Here is a 23,759-nt window from a genome sequence, read left to right on the forward strand (position 1 = left end):
CCAGTTACACCGGATAAGCTACAGAAGATCTTGTGTTCCAGGTATATCACTTTTACCATGTCTGCTTCATCTATTTAGCTGTCTGTCTTGGACAGAGCTGCTTGTGCTAGACATGCACAAACACTGAACCAAACAGTGGTCCTCTGCCACACAGAGCCCCAGTGTTCAAATATCAGTGTATTAGACAAGAGTTTGTTCCGTTCTGTGCCAAAGTATCATCCATTTTCCATAATCCTTCATTTCTGTACACCCATCAATTTCAAGACAATTTTTCTTTAATGAAATCCTCTAATTTAGAAGACAAGTGAGTAATAAAGGATAGGGAATGTGACTTGAGAAAAAAGGACTGAATAGATAGAAGAATATGCTTCACACACCTCACAGTACATTGTCCACATTGGTCCATATTTTTTTGTCTCATTGCGACAATAGTTGCCTAAGAGTTGGTTCTTTCTTTATTGAACAATAAAATTACCTGGGCATTCTGACAAAAATACTTCAAAGAAACAATAAGACATTTTTTATAAATACTGTGTGTGTGTGTGTGTGTGTGTTGGTGTGTGTGTGTATTTATATATACATACTCATTGTTGAATTTTCTCCAAACCCATGGAAAATAGTAAAAATTATTTTGGAATTATCAAACCCAAACTCACATCCATGTTCAACAGAGGTGTAATCTCAAAACCAAGTCACAATGTTTCTGAGATCCAAGCACAGACACATCTATAACAGAAAAAGGACAGGGGTCCCTGAGCTGTGAATGACCGAGTCAGCTCTGGGAACACAATAAAAACAGGCACAGCAGCGTGGAGCTAATTGCCTCCTACCTGGGCTAATTAGCTTTTATGTAGCACTGCAGTGATGTAGCTATGCTGCCTCTGGATCTGGCCCTGCCTTACAACTAAGACAATGCTTTTAAAACTGTGTAGTGCTGGCACTGACAGGATACAACCGTGACCCTCTGTCACCTTCCACCAAATAGAAGACAAAAAGAAATCAGTTATTTTTGTAATGATCGGTGATGAACCTTCTTGTTGCTCTGACTTCAGGAATATAAACATATGCTTTTTTTTTTTTTTTCTAAATTAAGACATACATGTGCATACAATCAGTCTTCCTGGGAGTATGACAAATCTCCCTTGCCCTACTTTTGGTGTTGCATTCTCACAGCAGTAATATCATGGCAAGTTTCCTGTGCCTGTTCCCTTCAATATGTGCTTAGACTGAAATCAACTGCTGGCTGCTGGAACAGACACAGCTCTGAGTCACTGCCTGCAAAAAGGCTTCTGATTAGAAGTCCCTTTGTCAGCGTAACCTAAAAGAAAGGAGACAAAAAAGATAAAACAATCGTGCTTCTTAGGTTTAAAATATTTTTTGTTTTGTTTTGTTTTTCTCTTTTTTTTTTTTTTTTCTGCCTGAAACATACAACAATGGTTAAATTTTAACATGGAATTGGGGCTCATGTTTCTGTTGTACAGCACAGGGTTGCACAAAAGAAAAGTGAAAAGGTAGTTGTTGCACGAATCATTCTTTTTTGTGGTTTTAATTTTCCAAACTTTACAAAAATCCTATTTCATCTTGTCTTCATATGGCCACCACAAGGGCCAGGAACAATTCTGGAGCTTTTAGTTGGGTTGCATGCGTTTCCCTCATTTCCACAAGTGGGAAAAACACCACTAAGTTCTCAGCCCCTCTGAACTTTTGCTAAAGGAATAGCTCTGCTCACACAGGCTGCAGATCCAGCAGTATAAAGGGTATCAGTCGCAAACATTTAGCCAGTTTGTTACATGTATTTAAAAATTAATAGTGAAACTACAGCAATGAAATCTTGCTGCAGCGCTTCACTATAAAATCTTTGCTTGGTGAACTTTTATGAGGTTAGGATTAGGAAGGTCCTACTGGTCCTATTACTGGGAACTAATGTGGTTTATTGATATTTTTATTTCAACAACTGTGTAGAAGTGTCCATAGGGCAAACCTGCCTTCTCCGCTTCCCCAGGGGTACCTGTGAATAAATGAGTGTTAAGACGAGTGTAGCTCATTGTGCAAAGCAGGGAAATAAAATGCAAACAGTGAAGAAAGAAGACACTGCTTCTGGTTTGCGGCAGGAGGAGAAGGGTGTGTAAGAGGGGATCTCTATGGGTCAAGGCAGGGGCTGGGGAAGGAGTGGTACATGTAGCTGTAACCTGGACCTGCCTATGGAAAGGTACTGCAGGACTACAGCCACTGCTGCTGAATTTAAGCAGGTGGAAGGAAAACTGAATTCAAATTGTTACTGCAGTGGGTCCAAGGCACAGGGCAGAAAACATTCACCATTTGTATAAAAATAGATATGTACGTAAATATTCAACAATATCTTCTCTAGTAATGAACAAGGAATAAATTGCTTATTTGATGTATGATAAAACCATTATTTTGCACAGATGAGGCAGATGACACTTGATTTATATTGTCTTGCAAAAGCTTCAGACAATTAAGGGGAACACTATTCCGAGACTTATTACATTGACAAAATTCTGGTACAGCCAACAGCAATATGATTCACACAAGGATCTTCTGGCATGTAAAGCTCGTTTTAACAGATACCAATGTGACATGCATAAAGCTGTCAGGCTTTCTCTAAAGGACAGTCATCCACTTCATGTTTCAAGTACCAAATTAATTATATTTGACATTTAATTTATAACCTAGGGTATTTTAGATTTAGAACTTGACTATGATAACAGCAGATTAGAGCAGCGTTCCATTTGACAGAATCGATTTTTTTTTCACGTTATTTTCATTGTGAGCAAGGGTCTTGATTCAGATTTTTGTGTACCAAGCCTGCGTACAGGACACTGATACCTCTAAGCAAAGTACACTTCATTCTCCTCCTCCCCCAGCCTTTCTGTGGTGAATTATTTTTCACTTTGAAGCAAGTTTCTTTTCCAGTCTTAATCACAAAGCTCCACCTACTGGAGTGAGGAGAGAATTGTACACAGAAAAAGAACACATGCTGTTAAACAGAATTATCAAGGGAAAACTGCTATGAAACTGTAAGCAGTTCATCTCCTCCACCTAATTTCTAAAGTCTTTCCGTCCAAGGACTTTAAAATGTCAGGCTGGAGTGAAAGCCAAAAATGTAGTGTTATCTTTTCAACTGACTGAAATTGGAGCTCTTTTCGTATTGTTACTGATAAATATTTCAATCCTCTGATACTAGTATTTCATGAAGATGTAACACCTTGCCTTCTAGGTTGCAAAGCATTTAAAAAATATAAATATGCAAAGTAGCCTGTAAATGTATAAGTATACGTTACATATACATATAATGATTGATGAATAATTTTTACATTACTGAAAGTGTAATTTGTCATTTCAGGATCAATCAACTAGCTTTAAAAGAAAAAAAAAAAAAAAAGACAAAACATTTATATAAATTTACCCACTGAAACTTACGGTATTCCATACAAATTATACAAATTTAGATCATTCTTTGATATCCCATTGGGACACAGCTGGCACAGCTGGAACCCTGGCTTTGCAAAATACTGCTGCAGGAAAGAAGATGAAGGGCTACACCAAAATGCACTGCCATTTTCAAAGCAGAGCAGCTTTTTAAAACTCGAAGTGCTTTGCAGATGTTAATATAAAAAAGCAGATTTTTTTTTTCCACAAAAGGTGAAAAATCCACTCATGGTTTCAGGATTCTTACCCTTTCAGATGAAGGCTCTGTGGCCACTTCCAGAATTTTTCTGCAACAGAAGGTACAAATCTAAATGTCGCCTTCTATCAAGACAAGTGTTTCAGTGAAGAACCAGGACACTTGTCAGGATCATCTTATTCAAGATGACTAACACAGCCCTGAGCCTGTATTTTGAAATTCTCCATACCAGGACAAGATTAGCTCATTGCTTTTAGTAAGAGCACTAGCTTGGTATTTAGTAGTCTGCTATCAAGAATTACATTTTGGTATGCTGCACAAATAGGTCTGCCAATTAAAAATTGTTTTAATTTCTAATATTTATGAGGGACAGAGATATGATACTTGCATCAGAATATCTTCAATTAAAAAGGTGATTAAAGCATGTCTTTAACAAATGTTAATCATAGAATCATTAAGGTTGGAAAAGAGCCCCAAGATCATCTGGTCCAATCATCACCTTCCTACCAGTGTCACCCACTAAACCGTGTCCCCAGGCACCAAGTCCGACCTTTCCTTCAACACCCCCAAGGACAGTGTCTCCACCACCTCCCTGGGCAACCCGTCCCAATGCCTGACTGCTCTTTCTGAGAAGAAATGTCTCCTCATTTCCAGCCTGAACCTCCCCTGGCGCAACTTGAGGCCATTCCCTCTAATCCTATCACTGGCTACCTGTGAGAAGAGGCCGACCCCCAGCTCCCCACACCTTCCTTTCAGGTAGCTGTAGAGAGCAATGAGGTCTCCCCTGAGCCTCCTCCTCTCCCAACTGAACACCCCCAGTTCCCTCAGCTGCTCCTCACAGGACTTGTGCTCCAGGCCCCCCACCAGCTTCTCCTTAGCCTCCTTTTTTAGGACGCCTGGCAGATGGGAGGGCTGCGCGGTGCCTCCTCTCTCGATATTCCCCAGACGCACCACCGGCACCACACAGCACGCTGAGGCTTGAATTTATTAAGAGCTATTTATTTATTTATTGATTGATTGATTGATTGATTGATTGATTGCGATGGGCAACGCCGCTCCTGCAGCAACGGATGGGACAAGGCGCGATGCCGACAGGAGGGAACCGCCGCCTTGCTCGGGGGCGGGGGAGGGGGCCGGCGCTCCGTCACGCCGGCCGGCGCGCCCATGCGCAGAACACCAAGTGAGGGGAGAGCCTCCTCCGCGCAGGCGCCCTCCGCAAGCCGAAGGACATCCGCAGGCCGGAGCATCCCTGCGCGTGCGCGGGCTGAGCCGAGCGCCTGATTGGCTAGCCGTTCTCCCGCAGCCCAATAGCGGCGCCGGTTGCTGAGGGGGCGCGGCGCCCCGCCGCCCAACGTGCTCGCCGGGTGTTGGCGGTGGCGGTTGCGAGGGAAGATGGCGGCGGAGCTGTCGCTGCTGGAGGGGACGCTGGGCCTGCGGAACGGGACCAAGTACGGCGCGCAGGGGGAGCGGCAGGTGAAGGGAGCCGGCGGGGGTCCCCGCGCCACGGCAGCCCGGCCGCGGCCCTTCCCCGGGCGGCTCGGCCTCCTCCCCCGCTCGCTTCGTGCCCCGCAGGCGCAGGGCCGCGCTGCCGGCCCCCAGCCGCTCCCCCTCCGCCCGCCCGTCACGGGGGTGGCGGCTGGGAACGGGCTTGGCCTTGCTGCAGCGCCCTGCCTGCAGGCAGCGCGGCTGTGTGCGTGCTGGGGCGGACGGTCAGCTCTTCACGTTAGAAATGCAGCTGCGGCAAAGAGCTGTTGCTGTTAAATGCCTTCTTGAGGTAGCTGGCTGGATGTTTCTGAAGCTCATAGGGAAGCATTGCCTTGTGTGATATAAAAGGCAAACGCGACAAATAACGTGGGGCTGGGGGAGTCACAAACGTGTAGCAGCTTTCACATTGCTCCCTCTCTGTGATGAATCACAGAAGCATTGCTGTTCATTTATGCTTCTGTGTGTTTCCTCTTTTCTTGTAAGCATTCTTTGGTTTCAAATATAATAAGCTTCCATAAACATGTAACAGTCCAGCTGGTGTTTTAATGCTTTTGTTGTAAAGTGTAAGTCTGAAGAAGTGGGTCATGAAATCTGTCCATGGTTTTTCTGACTTCAGTGGAAAAACAGAACAGTCAAGGACTTTGCATAAAAATGCAAAATAAATACTGTGCTTCAAGTTTGCATTGCATGTTAATCACATCTGAAGGTAGACGGTGTCTTGTTTGGTCATTTGATGCCATAAATGGCTGAATGGGTTTTAGGCTGCTGCAGTGAGGTTCATTTCATTTGTGACCCATAGTGGCTCTGTTTCCTTTCCCACTCAAAAAGGCTTGCAGTACTTGTTCTATTATTTCGTGTATCTTCTGAAGTAATTTCTTAAGACAAACTGACTTGTTTACTAGTATTCTCTTTTATACCCCAAAAGTCTGTGTGGTCTGTTCAGTCAATTCTATGCAATTTGGTTCATTGTTGTGTTTTTTTCCTCTTTGGAGCAATATTTGTGATACAGTAGCAAGGATCCAGTTCCAAAGTCAACTTGTTTTGATGTTCTCTTAAGTTTAATATGTTACTTAACTTACTATGTTGCCTTCAGAAACTCTGTGTATCTAACTCACGTTTATGTTTCTTTGTAAAATACAAGAGATGTCTTTTTCAAATCTTAATCAGTGTTTATGATAACAGGTATCTTTAACTTCAGCATTTAAATTTAAACACTTCAAAAATGCATGCAAGAATATGCCTTTTATTCTAACAATTAAATTGCATTAAAATCTTTAACATAGTAGCGTCACTAACAAAGATGTGATTAAAACTAGAGGCGTATGATATGTTGTCCTCCCCTGCTGTGGGTGAACAAATAACTTCTGTCTTGGTATTTGGCAATAGAACAGTAAGTATGAATAAGCATTTCAGTAAATCTGGCTGCTGTGACTGAAACTGGATGCTACTGGCTTTATAACCTTCAGTCAGAGATCTGAATCTGAAAAATTAGTTGAAAGTTAGTTAATAGGCCTTCTGCCAGGGTCAGAACAAACAGTACTACGTCTTGCTAAGATTAGCGTAAGTGGATTATTTTGTGCTGAAGGTGCCCTGAAAAATAGGTGTCTTGTTTTGTCCACAGGCACATTAAATATGTCTCCAGTAAAAACTGAAAGTAAACCACCACAAAGAGTAAAAATAGAACCCAATTACTTTCCTATTGATATTACTACCTTTAGCGTTAATATTTCTAAATTCTGGTCTTTCTTTAAAGGTCCTTTTGAACGGCCGTAAAGAAACAATAGTTAGTCACATAGAATACATTTTCAATGAGTTACAATATTATTGTTTTTCTCTTCTAGATTCCTGTTCTGCAGACGAACAATGGTCCTGGTCTGACAGGATTAATTACCATAGCTGCCCACTTGGTCAAACAGGCTAAGAAAGAACAACTGCTTGGAAGCACTGCAGAGGAGAAGGCTGTTGTTCAGCAGTGGTTGGAATACAGAGTCACTCGAGTAGATAGATCTTCTAGTAAGGAAGATACTAGAACAATTCTAAAGGTAAGCAGTACTTAATTAACTTGGCAGTGAATTTTGGAGTGGTTAGACCTTGAGGATTACAGCACTAATGTGTGTAAAAAGAAGCAATTAATAAAAGTGGGAAAATGCTGAAGACTTGCCAGCTGCCTTTTGTTGATTAACAAAAAAAAAAAAAAAAGAAAACGGGAGAGAAGACATTCTAAAATACGTGAAGCTGAACTCTTACCATATTCTGTGGCTGTAATGCTGTGAACTACTTAGAACATTCCAGATAGTGTAGAGATTATTCAATAGCTTAGTCTCTCTTTAGCCTTGTAAGATACCAGTTTCTAAATATTTCATGAAACCCCACTTACAAACAAGTTGTGTTGCATTTAGAGATAATTCTGCACTAATTTAAGAGCTCTTTTTCCTGGTTTGGTAATTATGGATGTTGTTGTGACGTTGTGATATGTGAAATAGTAAAAAATGAAATTATAAGGTAACTCCTGCAAAACTGCACTTCACATTGAGCTACTTCATGTGGAGGCTTCAGTCCATTCCACTCAATTTTTCTTGTAGTCTGAAGCTTCTCTGCCTGAGATAGGTGGAGGCAGAAAAAATCTCAAGGGTCACCCCATTATTTGAGTAGCCAGATGGCAGTGAGTAGATGGGGGGGGGGAAAAACTTGCTCTGTTTTCCTTCTTGCTCCTTATGACTTATAATTATTATTTTTGCAATCTTTTGGGAACAAAGTTTGAGGAGAGAAATTGCTGTACACTGCTAAGTACTAAGAGCTATGTTTTATTAAGTGTGTATGAAGCAGCAGTGAAATTCAGTCAATTAAGTTTTTTTTTCTAATTTTAAAACATATCAGCTTTAGAATATACGAAATGCTCTATACTACTAATTAGCCTATGCTGGGAAATAGCTTTGAGCTGCAAGGTATTAGAAAGATTAACTACACTTGTGGATAGTGGTGTCTTAATATTTCTGATCTTTGTTAGGAGCAGTAAGTCTGTGTCATACAGAATTTATTTCAGCAAGCCAAAGACTGCTGAAGCAGCAGGCAAGACATGCTTAGGTTCGTTAAATTCAAGGGAAATCTTGATCTTAAAATGGTGCAAAGCAAAATCTTGCCAGTAATCTGTTGTTCTCAAACTGACAAGCCTCATTGATCTGTAAAAAGGCAGATATGGTGAACACCCGAAAGAACCATTTCTTTCACTTAGATTATCTGTGATGTATCTTGATCTCATTTTATCTATGGAATATCTTCTGCTGGTTAAGTGTGAGCTTGTTTGCATTGCTTCTTTTTGTGACATCATTGGTTTTATCTTCTGAGTGTAGATACTATCAAAACACTTATGGTCAGGGTTACTGTACAAACACCTCTCCAGAGTTCTGTCTGTCCTTTGAGACTTTTAAGAATTCGGCTGAAGTAGGCATAGACTAATCAGGATTTAAGTTCTAGTTTAGCTGTACTTTGAACAGGAGATACGACTAGATGGCCCTCAGAGACCCCTTTCAAGCTTAATGTATTTTTCTCGCTAATTTGATAGAAGGCAGACCAACTGTGTAGAACTGTTGATTGCATAGGAAGCAATTTACCTTCCTAATCTGTTTGGTGTCTTCCAAACAAACGAATTGACAAAATGCAAATCCTTGTAATAAGTTAAATAAAAATAAAAGAAAGGCCAGGGAAGAAATCCATTAAAGCGAATCACTTCAACTTCTGGTTATTCTAGTCAGTTGCTGGTCAGCTAGGTACCTGTCCTGGTGTAAACCTTTTTTTTTTTTTTTTTTTTTTTTTTTTTTAATGTATGGCAGATATATAATTCCAGTTGCTTTTCTTAGTTTTAGACAAACCACCTTCTGTTTAGTCCCAAACCATGAGAAGACTGCATTGGAATTACTAACTTTTATTTATCTTTTTTTGGCCACTTCATCATATAAAAACAAAAAGCAAATTTGTCATCTTATGATAAAATATCTGCTCTGAATGTCCTAAGTGATGATACCTGCTATGTTGCAAGCATTTGTAGAACTGCATTTGGGTAGGAATGCCAGGCACAGAGGTGTGATGGCTTTGTGCTTCTATCTTTTCAGTGTTAACCTTATATCTCTATATATCTAAGTTGTATCTTTTTCAGTGTTAGCCTTAGGAGTGCTAGATAAGAACTGAAATACAAATACATAAATAAATTGTTTCCAAACAAAACTTCCTTACTGAGAAAGAGACTTTTCCCTGAAGTTATATATATTTAGGCAGTCAGTATAATGTATCCTAAATACCACTTTAAAATTTTCCTACAGACTTTTTTTTAGCAGACACCAAACAGCCAGAGTTTATCTTTATGCAGGACTGCTGTGGAATTGTTCCAGCATTAATAATTTCATAGTGTAGCAATTAAATTTTTTTTAATTTGTTCTCTTGCCACCATCATTAATCAGAAAAAGAGGCAGCCTACCATTAAAGTATACTATGCCAAATGGGAGTATGAGGAGGGGGAAGAAAGGAGACGGGGGCAGGGGAGAGCACTAAAATAGGGAGGCAAGTCTGAGATTGTAGTTTTACAACGTGTCTGGAATACACAATGGCAGTCTTGGGACGGTTGCAGCCTAGAGCCACAATTTATAATAAGCTGTGCCAAAAACAGTTCAGTTGCTTCTGCTATAAACGTCAGGCTGCCTCTACTTAACCCTTAAATGAGGTGATCTGTTTCTGAAGAACATTGGATAATAGTTAGGTTAATGTCTGTTCATTTGAACTGGAAAGTTTTTTGTTTTGTTGTTTTTTTTTTGTTTTTTTTTTTAGTTGTTGTTGGCCTTAAGAAAATTTCTTTCTGGTGTGTTGACTAAAGCTGTTACCTGGCACAAAGACAATTGTCAGGTAGTCAGACCATATTAACAAGGATTTTTTTTATTTACTCAGAAAATCCCATATGGTTCTGAACCTGTCAGCAAAAGTATTCTCAAATTTTTGTCCACTTCTTATTTGAGTTCCTGTGCTGGAAAAAAAAAAAAAAGAAACAGGATTAATGCCTCTAGACTGTCCCTTGGCATATAGGAGTAATGTAGGAATAATAAATGTCAGTAGTGGTGATTACATAATGGCCAGTGTATTACATGAACTTTCTTTTTCACAGGGTGAGGCAGTCTTTCCTTTGCTTTTGGCCAACTGTGTGATGCTTGGTTAGTGGGAAATGGAAGTTACATGGAAGGCAGGGAGGTGGGTGTCTCTAAATCATTGAGTTGTTGTTCTTGATACCTTGTAGGATTTGTGCACCTCTCGGGAGGAACTGAGAACCTTTGATGTATTCTCATGCCACCAAATTTCTACTTGAATATTAATGAAATCCATTCAGTAGATTTGAATGTCTCTGCTTTGTTAGTTTTAGGTATTCAGATGTTGAGGGTTCTAAAATATCTTCTATCCAAAATATTACTGGGAGCTTGTACTAGATTTCACAGAAAAGCTTCCACAGAAATGGCAGTGTTCTGAAGGATTATTTAACCAAGAAGATCTGCATACTACTTGCAGTATCTCTTACAAAAATATTCCATGACTATGGCCAATTCTGTCCCAATTTCCTGTGCTATCTGGCTCTAATAATCAAGTTCAATTAGAGACCTAAATAAAATAGCTTCAGTTATTGTTTAAAATGCTTGTTTGAAAAATTAGTGTTTTCACCACTGTTAAAGTAGGCTAATCCATTCAGTTCTCTGTCCATAGAGTTAATCCACAGTTCTTGTATGCTGTTTATCAACCGACTTCTAAATGGAATGTCTAACCACTTCGGCAAGCTTGTACATCCAGTGTTCTTTAAACATTGTGTCTATTTTCACTCTTCCCTTTTCTAAGAGCACCAGGATATTGTTGCATGCTGACAGGCGTAAAAGATTGCACTTGATTATTTGAGCAACAGTTTTTGGTAGAGCTGTTTTTCCTCTGTCCTTCACATGAAGTCTAATATGATTAGTGTAATATTTCTCCAGAACAGGTTTAGCTCATATTTTCAGTTAAATAAGGGTCTTACATTATAATTAAAAATAAGGCTATATGCTAGCCATGAGGTTATGCCTTTCTTGGATATGGCTGCAGAATCTTCATCTTGGGTTTTGTATTGCCCAAGGCTTTCCTGGGCTTTCTAAGGCTCTTTGCTTTTGCGTGCTGTTAGAAGGCAGTTAGAGTGGAAATGACCTTGTGAATATTGCTGACTGAAAGCACGTGGTTTTGCATGTAAAGGAAGTGTGTGCACCAGCAGTGCATTCTTAGGGACAGAATATCCAGAACACAATTAGGGGATGATTAGATGCATTGTAAGCTATGGAGGTGTTGTAAGAATAGACTTACTTATCTGAGCTACAGTGATGGGTAGTGTCTCAACTTGTGGTGTCTTAACAGATGAGTTAGATGAATTAGATGATGAAAAAAAGAAAACAGATGAATTAGATTGCAGACAATTGTACTACATACCTATATTACCCAACTCTGGGAGGGTAGCCAGCAGTGTCCTGTTGACGGGATGTGTTGAGCTTTTGCTGTAGATAAGGGCTATACATCACATCTATTCATAAAACAAGCAAATTGAAATCTTTCATTTAGTACATAAGTAACAACACCTTGCTTCTCTCCCCTATTCACCTACCCCAAAATGGAATTTGAATTGCTGCAGTCATTCAGTGCATATTATTACAGCAAACTGCAGTTATGTCTTAAGGACTGTCAGTTATTTAATACTAAATTGTAGGTACGTAATCAGTCTAAGTAGTGACGTTAAGTACACGAAAGGCGGTGATAAAAATAACAGCTAACAGACCTGAATCTTCAGGATGTCCTAGAAATTTGAATATAGTATTGTATTCAAATTTTCAGTAATCTCTCCATGACAGAAAGACTGTTCCAGTTTAATAGTGTGGTCAGTTAAGAAAGTTTCATTTCCAGGAATTTTACCATAGTTGGCTATTAGCTAATAGTATAACAGTGTATGAGAAGTATGAGCCATGAAGCAAGACCTACTACGTGTTCTAATGCACGTGGAAAAAAACTAGTGTGATGCTTTTGAATTAGCTTGACTTTTGTAGTATGAAATTAGAGTATCTTCCTATTCTTCCCTTATGGGAGTAATGTATAGATTCAAAAACAGAATTGCAAATTAATGCTCATTTATCCAAGACTCCATTACGTTTGTCAAACTCCATTTGTTCAGTTAACTGACTTGATAATATTTGGTGAGCTATAATAAATGTTCAAACTGTAATAGCTTACTTTGCCTTAAGACTTGAATTTGTTCTTAGTGATAAATATTTTGAGGCTGCAAATATGCTGTGCAGGTGTTGTGATGGTGTTAACCCATCCTGAACTATGAGCTATGCAAACCAATAGTTCCATGTACAAATTAGCCTAACTCTTGAAGATATATAAACTAAGAATCAACATGCTATAACTTCTTTGGCCAAAATTCTGGATTTTAACAGTGAAATAACTGCATCAATTTACACGGTCATAGTTAACAGGATGTTTATAAAGTAAAAAGCTTAATTGTATAGCCAAGAATATGAAATAAGGTCATGGCAGAGGAGCAAAATTTCAGCAGCATTACTTTTCGCAATAAAGTGTTATTTCCAATGAATCCAAGTAAAATGCTAGTTAGAGAACTTGTGTCAGAAGGGGTTTATGATTTCTTCCTAGTATATTGACTTACAGATTTTCTTTTGTGAAAGTTTCTTTTTATCAATGTATTTGCCTTTGTGTTCTGTAAATAAAATCCCCCAGAACTGTAGTTACGTGTTTAAAGTAATTTGAGACCTAACTAATATAAAGAAAGCAGCAAGCAAGTGTAAAGGAAAAAGCTGCGTAGCCAGGGGCAGATGACCTTAGAGTCTTAAATGTGCAGGTGTTAATATTTTTCCCTGATTTGCTCTAATAAAAGAAAACCAAAGCAGACATTAGGATGTTTCAGTCTTAGAGAAGAATGGGAGTCCTGTCATGGAGTTATTGTCAAAGAAAATTGTAAGGTGGCATAAAGGAGGCAAACTTGCCACGTTGAAATGCAAGGTCAGAGTTTTATTTTTTTACATATTAACTGTAGAATACGTCTATTTGAGGCAGTAGAATTATAGAACCACAGAAATTGCAGTACACTGTAGTCTAAATTATTTTATAATTGTTCATTAATGAATAAACCCCTTTTCCTTGCCCTACCCTTTTACCCTTTTTTTTTTTTTTTTTTTTTTTTTTAATAAAGAGTTCTGTTAAAATGAAATGTGCTGTAATTGAGACTGTTATTTTAGGGACATTTTGAAAAACATCATGTTTAAGCTGTTTACCAGTTTCCAGAACGGAATAAAGGGCCTAAGAAAACTGACAGGAGTACTCTGAGAAGAAACTTACTCTAAGCTTGTTCGTTTTTCGTGGGTATTTGGTGGTGGTTTTGTTTTTTTTGTTTTTCCAAACCAATAGAGGAATATTAGCTGGGAATTTCTACCTTCAAGGAAAAGCTAGGATACTTTTTCCTATGCTTCAGGAAAGAATATCATAAAACTAGAGCTTGTTTATGCTGTAGTTTACCGTTAGGGTTAAAGCAAATTTTGCTTGCTGTTACATTTTCCTCTTTAGAGGGAAATAGGGGGCACAAAGGTGTTTGACTTATATGAGGAGCAGGTAAGGTGTGGAGGAAAGGAAGTGACACCTATCCGTAAGCAATACCTCTGTTCTCAGGAGTGATACAGTTGACCAACAGTGAGTGAGTCTCTGCCTTCTGTTTTCCTGCAGAGAAAAACTACATATGAAAAGTCTTCAGTAATACAGACTTGAAATACTTATTCATTGAACCCAAATGGAAGTCTTCTACCACCCATCCTTATACCATCTGATACGGAGTTGTTGAGACAGATGATATTAGAGTGCTGAAACAGTGCTCCTTCATATGATCTCGTGTAGTGACTGAGTTGACTGTATCAGTCATTAAGATTCGCTAGCAATGATTTCAACATTAATAAAAGCAGGTGTCAAATGGTACCAGTTAATGCGTATGAGTTTTTCAGGCATGAGTTAAGCATGTTTATCTCCTATGCCATTATCCCTTTGTGTTTTTCTTGCTTCTTACACATTTGCAGTTTGAGAACTTCTTGAGACACTGATGCTTTTATGACTCATATGCACTAGTCAAAAAAATGCAAGGTTCTTGCGTTTTTTTGAGTAACTTGAAGTCAGGAAAGTATTTCTGTGGGGTCAGCTACGTATGTAAAACAAATAATACTTGTATTTACTGACATCCACTCAAGTTTTTGTAAATAGGTGAATGATGGGAAATTGTGGGACAGCAACAAACTGTCTTGCATTTTGTTTAGAGACAAACACTTAAATTTTGTTGAAATCTTGCTGTCAAGGGACAATGACTGAAGTTATTATCTTGATGCTTTTAGAAACTTTTCTCTTAGTGTTTTTCTCCTTTACTGAGTTTAGCTAAATTAAAGGTGGCACTTATTTAAATACCTGGTCTCCAGAGGAAGGTCTCAATTATTTTTAACAATTGCCTTAATGTTTTGTCTTACGAAGTCGGTATTACAGCAGTATAATGACTTTTTTCCTTTTTAGGATCTTAACACACACCTCGAAGATAAAGTCTACCTTGCAGGAAACAGTTTTACCTTAGCAGATATTTTGATGTACTATGGATTGCATCACGTCATGGTAAGTGCTATTTGCATTACTTTTATGCATAGAGCTACCATAATATATTTATCTTAAGTGCATTTTATTGCTGTAGAATTTAAACTACTGGATCAATGACAATTGCAGGACAAAAAAAAAAAAGTGAGATTTCTTACAAGGAACTTTGTATATAACTTGCCTGTAAGTGTATGTTTTACCTTTTTAATGTTTAGCTATGAATCTGTGAAAATAAGTGTATTATCTGTAGTACTCAGGGTACTTCAGTTGCCTGTATGGACAGTAACATCAGGATTATACCTGTCCCTCTGTTTCTAGAGCTTACCTATTCAAGTTTGAAACGTGACTGCTTACAGCACTACAGGGGGAGATAGATAAATGAAACTCAAAGAATGTGTCAGAACTGGAAATGCTAAAATTGTTAGAACAGAAGTGCTACTATAAAAGTTGCCCATAAATAAAGTTCCTGAAGCATAAATGCATATAAGTGTCAGCTATAATGACATGTCATTCTTGTTTCAAGGTTTAGTGATAAGGCTTGATAACATACAGAATATCAAAATAACATGTGAAGGCTGGTGCTTAAGGGGAAAAAAAGGTTGTACTGAATAGAAATGATGTTGAGATTCTTCATACGTAGCTCAGGGTTTACTGCAGAGTGCTTATAGATCACCACACATCAATTTTGAACCCCAAGAGGTAATTTGAAAATGAAGCAATAGCAGTTATTTGTATTTGGGTGGCTGGAACATGGTTGTGAATGAGCATTCATTCTTTGGAGTGAGTATTTCTAAACAAACCAAACCAAATTGTCTGCTGGAATCTTGGGGGAGGATGAAATCACTGAGTTTGCCGTCAGAAAATGGCAGGGAAAAAAGAAGAAAAAATGCCTCCGATTAAATGCCTGCATCTGATCTGTGAATTCAGTCAGCTGGTTGAACTGTTAGTTTATGCAATTAAAAGCAGAGTACTAGGAGAAGAGTACAAGAGGACTTGTGCTTCAAAAGGGAATATGAAGAGGAGGGGCAAGAGATCAGGTAATGAAATATTACTAAGAATGAGAGAGATCTTGTGTATCTCTTGACTGTCGAGGAATAAATGTTCAAATAAGATAGTGCAAGCAGAGGAGAGGAAAATAAAGCTTCATTTCGGGTTTTTAAAAACATATTAAAATCACTTATAATTAATTATGTTGAGATGTTATACTTAAATCATGTTTTCCTTGTAAGGGATAGATGTGTTGACTGGAATGTCAAATGAGTTACCTTTCACTCATTTTATGAAAACATACATATAAACATTTTTTTTTTTCAGTATGTCTATGTACTGTGAGACAATAGAAGTTCAAATGAGACTTTTTTTTTTAAATTAAGCAGGGGGAACTCAAGCATATTTTATATTTAGTTTGCTCTAGAGTAGACCACCTAATCAAGAAGAAAAGATACAAGTTGTTGCTTTGGGAAATAGAACAGATGGTAAAAACAAATGACTTAGTGCTCCTGGGTGCCTGCAACCATCTAGACATTACTTGGGACAAGTTTATAGTACAACATCTGTTTCTGAAATGCTTGATTTTGGCAGAAGATAATTTTCTGACTCAGAAAGGTATAAAGGGCAAATAATGGAGTTGCTATACTAAACAGAAGAAAATCTAGAAACTGCTAGTTAAGAATTACATATGTTTAAGGTTTCAGAAATTGTTAATGTTGATATTTAATTATAGAGGTAAGATCTTGTAGTGAGATTTTTTTTTTCCTCCAGTAATGAGAACAGAGTACTTTGAGTTGCTTCTCTGCCCCAAGCATTAGGCAGGAGGGAAAGCTGCTCTATCCTCTAATGTGATGCAGTCCAGAAAAGCAGTTTGTCATATCCACCACTGTTTCAGATAAGCCTGAAAAATGTGCAAAATGTCAGTAAGGTTTTCTTCCTGTAACCCTTCAAGAGTAAAAGTAGAGAGGATGGGAGAAGGGGATCCACAGTTGCTATCTAGAAAATGAATCTGAAAATAGTACTGATAATGGCCTTCGGGATTAATCTATGCTTTTGATGGGCTAACAACTAACATACTAATGCAGACATCATTAATAGAATACTGTAAATACTAGTGATGTACCATGATTGTCCTGAATGAGCCAAGTATTGCTAAAAGTTTACAGACTTTCTGATGAACTTGAAAAGTTTTTAAGATCGCATGCTCTTACTGCTTGCTGCTTCACCTTTGGTTTCACCTTCCTTCATTGGTGTTAATGTGTGATAAACTTTTGTATTCCTCCCCACCTCTACTTTGCGCGCGCGCGCACACCACCATCCAGGTGGAATTCTGGAACCTGATTCTTCACTGTTCAGTAGTCAAACTGTAATTCAGATAGACCAATAGTAACTCTTTATTTTACAGTTGAATGCTTTTCATTCGTTCTTCCTTTCTCTTATCGTTATCTTAGTAAGCATAATAGTGATAAATATTTAAAAACCCATACTGTGGCAAAAGAATTAGTATTTTAATAAGTGAGGGTATTCAGAGGTAGCATTTGAGGTTTTGTGCCAGGGTTGTAGGAAAAATTTTCAGTCTATTAATTAGAAATACACACTTATAATGATGAGGCAGTAACTAAATTATGTACGTAGTTCTGCCTCACAGTGTAGATCACAAACATCCCAAATATGTAATGCTTGATGCTGGCCGTCTAAATGGGCTTTTTCAAGTTGGTGTGACTTACACTGTCATATGTAATTCTGGGTCCCCGTGCATCTAGTATAAATATTGTTGCCTTTTGACATTTTGATTGCTTAAATACATACGTAAATGGTTTTGATGAACAATGAAGTTCTGCTAGGTTAAAGCATGGATTACAGAGAAAACATGAATTTGGAAGCGTTGCTTGAGGATAACTCAGGCAATCAGTAAGCATTAAATTCCTTTGTGGTAAGGAACCTGTTTTCATATCAGAACTATTTTTTTTTTTAATTTTCCCTATATTCTTATTCACAAATAGAACTAAACTAATGAAGTGATATTTGAAAATAATTAAGAGAAATAATCAATACAAAGGTTGATCTGACTTTATACTTCGTAAATGTTGGCAGAACTATAGTAGTAGTCTGAAGTTTATGTTTGAGTTTAAAATTTCTTTAATAAGCACTGGAAAATAACTTACAGGTGAAGTGTATATCTACAAATAGAAATCTCAGTCTAAATTTTATATTTTTCTTATATGTAAAAGCTAAATTAAAAAGTGAAATGATATCTGTTCTTCTCTTGATGCTGAAGAGCTTTAGACATACACAGGTATTTTTTAGACTTCCCATGTACATGTAGGGTATAGGCATGGGAATTTATGCCTGTGTTCCCAGTGCTACTGAAAGCAAATATAATTAAAGCTTGTGTATTTATAGCCCTTGTAGAAACTCTTCTGGTTGCACTGTGCGATGACCACCTTTGTTATCTTTCATGAGCTGTGTGGTGGAGAGTTAAGGCTCTTTTTCATAATTAAAAAAAAAAAAAAATCAAATTGAGTGTCTGCTTCTTTGCTATTGAAATAATTGCTTTAATGGCAAATAATTATTTTATCAGTAGAATAGCAGCCTTCCTTAACTTGGGGGAATTGTCTAATTTAATGAGGAAGAATAGAAAATACCCATCTAACAAAATGTTGTAAAAATGCCATGGAAGTGATCTCTAAACAATTAACCTAAGAGTTATGTTCTGAGTAAAAAGTAGAGCATGCCACAGAGTGCTTTTTAATATATTTCACTGATAGAGTACATTATGTAAATAAGCAAAAATATCTTGCCTGTTCTGCCTGGAGTACAAAAAAGGGTTTTATTATTAGAGTATTGTCTATTTTGCCCTTCAGATGTTTTTCCACTATGCTAACAGAATGGAGAAGGACTTATTTTCCAAACCTTATTTTTGATTTACTTCAGAGAAATGTATTTTTGAGACTGCAAATTGTAATTTAATTGTAATTAAAATTAACTGTAATTGTAACTTTAAAAGATTAAAATGAGAATTATCAATATAAAATTACAGGGAGAGGAAACAGTATCTGCTGCAAAATATGAAGTTCAGTTCAGGATTCAGTTCAAGCACTTACCCAGTAAAGATGTTGGGGGAAAAGGGTATTGTAATTCTGTCAGTGTAGAATAATCACTGAAGTTAGTCACAGTATTTTTAGTACCTGCTCATACTTTACTGAAAATGGGGAAGAGTATTAATCATAGATAGCCTTTAGGGTGTATGTTGTTCTTTACATACTATGGTATGAAGCTGTAGAGCCACTTACAAGCACCAACTTCAAACTGCCATTAATTATAACAAACTACATGTGATCAAAAGCATCTTCCTGTAAATGGTGCTGCATGTTTTTTCTGTCCTGTATTAGTGTCTGAAGAACCTCAGGCAGTTTATGAAATATCTTAATTTAAAAAAAAAAAAAAAAGTGTTACGTTTTAATAGCTTCTACTTCCTTTTGCTTGTAATGCCTCAAAACTCTGGAGTTTCTCTTATTACTAATTTTTTTTTTCCACTTGAGTAATGCAGGTTAGGCATGTTAAGTTTAGACCTCTGCAAAAATGTCTGTGCTTTAATTGATTTGGCTGTACACTTTGATTGGACTATATACAGCTGTAGGAACAGTGTCTTGCTGCTGGCATGAGATGTAGAAGGATGCAACAGCTTTTCTCATAATGCCTGAATTGGGGTACATAACAGTTTAAAACTGCAGGTGTTTTGTGGAAGTGTGTGCAGGAGTATGCTTATGTTCTGGCAAGTGTGTTCTGTAGGAAGAGCAGCTGAAATATCCCCCACTTCTTAGTTTTTTTTGCTGCAGTTACTGTGTTCTTTGCTGTTAATACAGCTTTACTCTCAGAGAACAGAAAATTACATGACATTGATTTAGAATTCTTTCCTGTAATTCTTCAAAACTTTTTGTTTCTCTAGCCAGTTCAATGTAGTATATATCCTTACAGTGTGGTTTTTTTTGCTTAGATTTTTAACTCTACATGTTTAAAGCTTTCTAATTCTAAGCCAATTGCTGGCCTGTGTGAGAGAATAGGAAGGGGAAACAGTGGATGTTATAGTCAACTCTTAAAATCCAAAAGGCTGGTTTGTCACATGGCAAAATTCACCATGAGGCTTAGTTTTGAACACTGTCTTTTAATTCCTACAGCTGAGTTAAATGGACTCATAGTTTTTCTTGTAATTTAAAGTCTATTCGAACATACTTGTTTCCAGCTGTACTGTGCCCATGATGAAATTGGCAATGAGCCTGCATTATCCATGAAATCTGGTGATTGTAGAACAAGGCACAAGGAGTATGCTATCTGTTTAGCTATTGAGGAGGGGATTAACCTTGTTTAGTTGTAGTGGTCTAAGCATGAAAAAAGGAGGCGTGTCTAGCTAAGATTTGTCTGCTAAGACTATCCTCTACAGGTGTGCCCCCTTTTTGTTTACTGCAGGTGTTGTCAAAGTGAATCAGTGAAGCTTGATGGCTGACTGAAGAGGGATGAGTCCTACACTGCATGGGTTAAATATTAGGGAGATGAGATAGAGTAGTTCACATTAAGATGATGTTTTTTTTCTTGATAGTTTTAGTAGTTTGTTTGGAGGCTTACCCTATTTCTAATTAGTTTTTGTTGTAGGTTAACGTGAGGAAGCAGGTTATTGTATCAATTTAGACATTAACTTCATTCCAGAGGAATGAAGACCTAGAACTGGTTATCAGGGAGAGGTAATAAAGGTGATACAGAATGGAGGTAGTTCTTCTACTGCTGGCTTGAAAGAGACTGAAGTTATAAAAAGACTTCATTGAAAATATTTAAGGGTCTTGGTGACTTCAATGTAGAAGACTGAAAGGTATAGCTAACATGTAATTATAGATAACTCTATCTGATCTAGTCCTTTGGTAAAAGTAGAGGTAGACTGGAGCTGTTGCAGTAGGTATATAACAGTTGGAAGCTTCTCCCTGGGTGCTCTTATGGCTAGGTAACTGTTGTATGACTATTGATCAAAATGGAAAACAGTTTTACTAACCAGTCTGAAATGGCCTGAAAAAATGTATTCTTGCACTTTTAATATACGTTACACTTTGCCTGTGAAGCAAGACTTCCTGCTGGATTAGAGGAGTGTGTAAGACTTGTGCGTAATGAGGAACTCTTCCCTGTATTTTGACACTATATGCTAACCATGAGTAGATAAGTGTTAAAGCATGCTAACAACTGTTCTTCCCACCCCCAAGTATAATATACAAATGTATATTCCACCCTCCAGATCTGTTCATTTGAATACATGAAAAATGCATGTATAATTTAGGTTGTGAAATTAAGGTATTAAAGACATTCTATTGCTCTGTAAGAACTCTGTCAGTTGAAATTGGCTGTAAAACTATACACTTCTAATTTGCCTTTCCACATATTATGATACTAATAACGCAACCTTGTGTTCTTCACCATGCAGGTGGACCTCACAGTGCAAGAAAAGGAGAAATACCTCAATGTGTCTCGCTGGTTCAACCACATTCAACATTATCCAGGTGTCCGACAACAGCTATCTAATGTCATCTTTATCAAGAACAGATTATATACTAATGCTCATTAAGGAAAATTTTAATGTCATGTTGGGAGTCTAGAGGTTATATCCAAAACCACTAACGTGAAAATACTGGTTTGTAACCTTCTATATATGAACCAAAACTGGCAATGCCTCAAGTAATACTTGCATTGAATCACTATTGCTTGTTCAAGAATTTGAACTGGTTCCAGAATTGTATCATGTATCTGATTAAATGGAACAATGGCAGAAAGATGGAAATTGAGTTTTAATTCACTATTTTTTAAAAAAAATGTTTTTTCAATTAAACATTCAACTGTAATTGCATGGCCTTTAAAGGAACAAACTACTTACTTTCCTTTGATTTTTCACTCCTATTTATTGAATTTATGCATATGTCCCCCTTTTCCATTTTATTTTCCGTGAATGTTTACACTAGTTTTGTAAAAGTTAAGAGCTATATTGTGTGCCAAGGATGTGAAAAAGGGAACATGCAAATGTTACAAAGTATTTAAGTGACTGAATAAATTATTTTGAAACTGTAGTCGTAATTGGCTGTGAAACTTTTTAGTTTATTTAAAAAAGAAAAAAAGGCATGTAAAATCTTATTTGACTTTTTACTTCATTTTATGATGTTATGGAGCTCTGCTTAGACCCTAGAAGCATTTTATTTCAAAGATTCTGCATGTCTTGCTTCTTACGCTATTTCCATGTAAGTAAAATTACAAGATTCTAAAAAGAAAGAGGTGGGGGAAAAACATGCAAGGTAATGAGTGGTGAATTCAATTTGCAGAAGTTTATTATAAAACCAAGGACACTATTGCTGAATCAAACACTTCAGAAGTCACTTCACCCTAGAACCATGGTCTTTTTTTTGTAATGAATTTCAAAATGGTAACAATGCTCTAAGATGTGTATTTGGATTGGGTAACTACGTTTTCCAAAAATCAGTTAACATTTCCTTTAAAGCACTGAAAAAATACAAAAGTATTTAATCAATAAACTTGTATGTTAGTTTCTATGACAGTGTTCAGCAAACACCTTCTGTGAGTCTAGCATGCAGTCTGTTGTACATTCTTTTGTGTGCTACACACAGTAAGGTAGAGAGATACCTGAATTATTCAAGGTTTTAAGAAATAAGTAGTTAATGAGGCAAGATGAATATATCCTAATAGATGAGGACAAAAGGAAGTTGCACAAGTCACCAGTAAGCTTAACCTGAACAATTTCAGGCTCTCTTATAGGTATTTTCTATATATACATGACTTTATAAAAAGGGTTTACAGGCACATAGTGTTACTTTTAGGAATGTTTTACATTGATTAAAAATATATATATATACATCTAATTTGGTTTGAAAAGGTTATAATTTTCTAGGAAGCTTAATTCTCAGCTTCTACAGTTTCTGCTGATAGATACTTTTGTCCCTTGCTATTTAGAAGCAGGCCTTCTATACTTAATTATGAAGATCTCACTGAAAACTTAAGATTTGTCTGAGGATTGTGCGGACATGTACACTGGAACAAGGTGCAGTTATTAGAAGTTTCATGTGCTCATCTTTTTACTGTTTACTGCCTGAGGTCTTCAGGTTTTTACTGTCATTACTTTTGCCATTGATTCCCAGTTCGTTCAAACTATTGTGAGCTTGCCCTTTTTTTTTTGTTACCAACTTACAACTGAAAGCAATACTGTCATCTTCTTGGATAAGTTTTGTGGAGATGGTATATAGAGAATGAGGTGGCTTTTTGTTTTTGTTTTATCCCAAACAGCTGTTTCCAAGTGTTAAGATTTCTCAGGGTAGCTACATGCTGTGACTGCAGTATCCCCTAGCCTCTTGTGCCAGTTTTATTTTCTCTGGTTTAGAATAGAAGAATTGATTGATTTGGGGGAGGGGGGGAATTTGGGGGAGGGGGGGATCAAGTAACATGAAAAGATTAGAAGTGATTACTGAAATTTAACTCTATACCATCTAAAAGGCATTTGGTCATTGCCATATCGTTAACTTGTACGCTTTATGTAGGGGACAAAATTTTGGAGAGGGTTAAAAGCAAAGAAGGATGAATTGAGCCTTTGCTTCTGAGAGAAGACTAGGAAAACCAGATGATAATTATTTATGTTTTTTCATGCTTCCACTTTGTTTAATACCTTTTGATCAGTAAGGACAAGTAAATATATTTTTTTAAATGAAAAATCAATAAAAATGTACCTCAGCCTGAGATGTGACGTACATTTTTAAAGGTGGAACTTCGTATTATTTACAGATGAGAGACTGTATTTCAGATCTGTCAAATTAATGCTGGTTATCTGTTCTAAAAGTACATGGGTAAATATCCTGCTATTTGTTTTAAAAACAAAAAAACTCAGTTTTCTGTTTCTGTATTTTCTGTTTACTGTGCTTTGGTG

The 23,759-nt window shown here is 37.3% G+C and overlaps 1 protein-coding gene across 1 annotated transcript; it reads left to right on the forward strand.

The window, feature by feature from the left end:
* Positions 1–4,971: 4,971 nt before the first annotated feature.
* Positions 4,972–21,900, forward strand: EEF1E1 (eukaryotic translation elongation factor 1 epsilon 1). Its single transcript, XM_082752656.1, has 4 exons — positions 4,972–5,119; positions 6,973–7,173; positions 14,735–14,830; positions 21,264–21,900. The coding sequence occupies exons 1-4, from the start codon at positions 5,039–5,041 to the stop codon at positions 21,402–21,404; spliced, it is 519 nt and encodes a 172-aa protein (XP_082608782.1). The 5' UTR covers positions 4,972–5,038; the 3' UTR covers positions 21,405–21,900.
* Positions 21,901–23,759: the final 1,859 nt, after the last annotated feature.

The sequence above is a fragment of the Aythya marila genome (assembly GCF_965140915.1).
Source record: "Aythya marila genome assembly, chromosome: 2".
Classification (NCBI taxonomy): Eukaryota; Metazoa; Chordata; class Aves; order Anseriformes; family Anatidae; genus Aythya; species Aythya marila.

What these genes read in the sequence shown, in the direction of transcription:
- EEF1E1 (XM_082752656.1), top strand. Translation starts at nt 5,039, where the DNA reads ATGGCGGCGGAGCTGTCGCTGCTGGAGGGGACGCTGGGCCTGCGGAAC. An exon ending in ATACTAGAACAATTCTAAAG is followed by an intron (nt 7,174 to 14,734) that starts GTAAGCAGTACT and finishes TTTCCTTTTTAG; the next exon opens with GATCTTAACACACACCTCGA. An exon ending in ATGGATTGCATCACGTCATG is followed by an intron (nt 14,831 to 21,263) that starts GTAAGTGCTATT and finishes TTCACCATGCAG; the next exon opens with GTGGACCTCACAGTGCAAGA.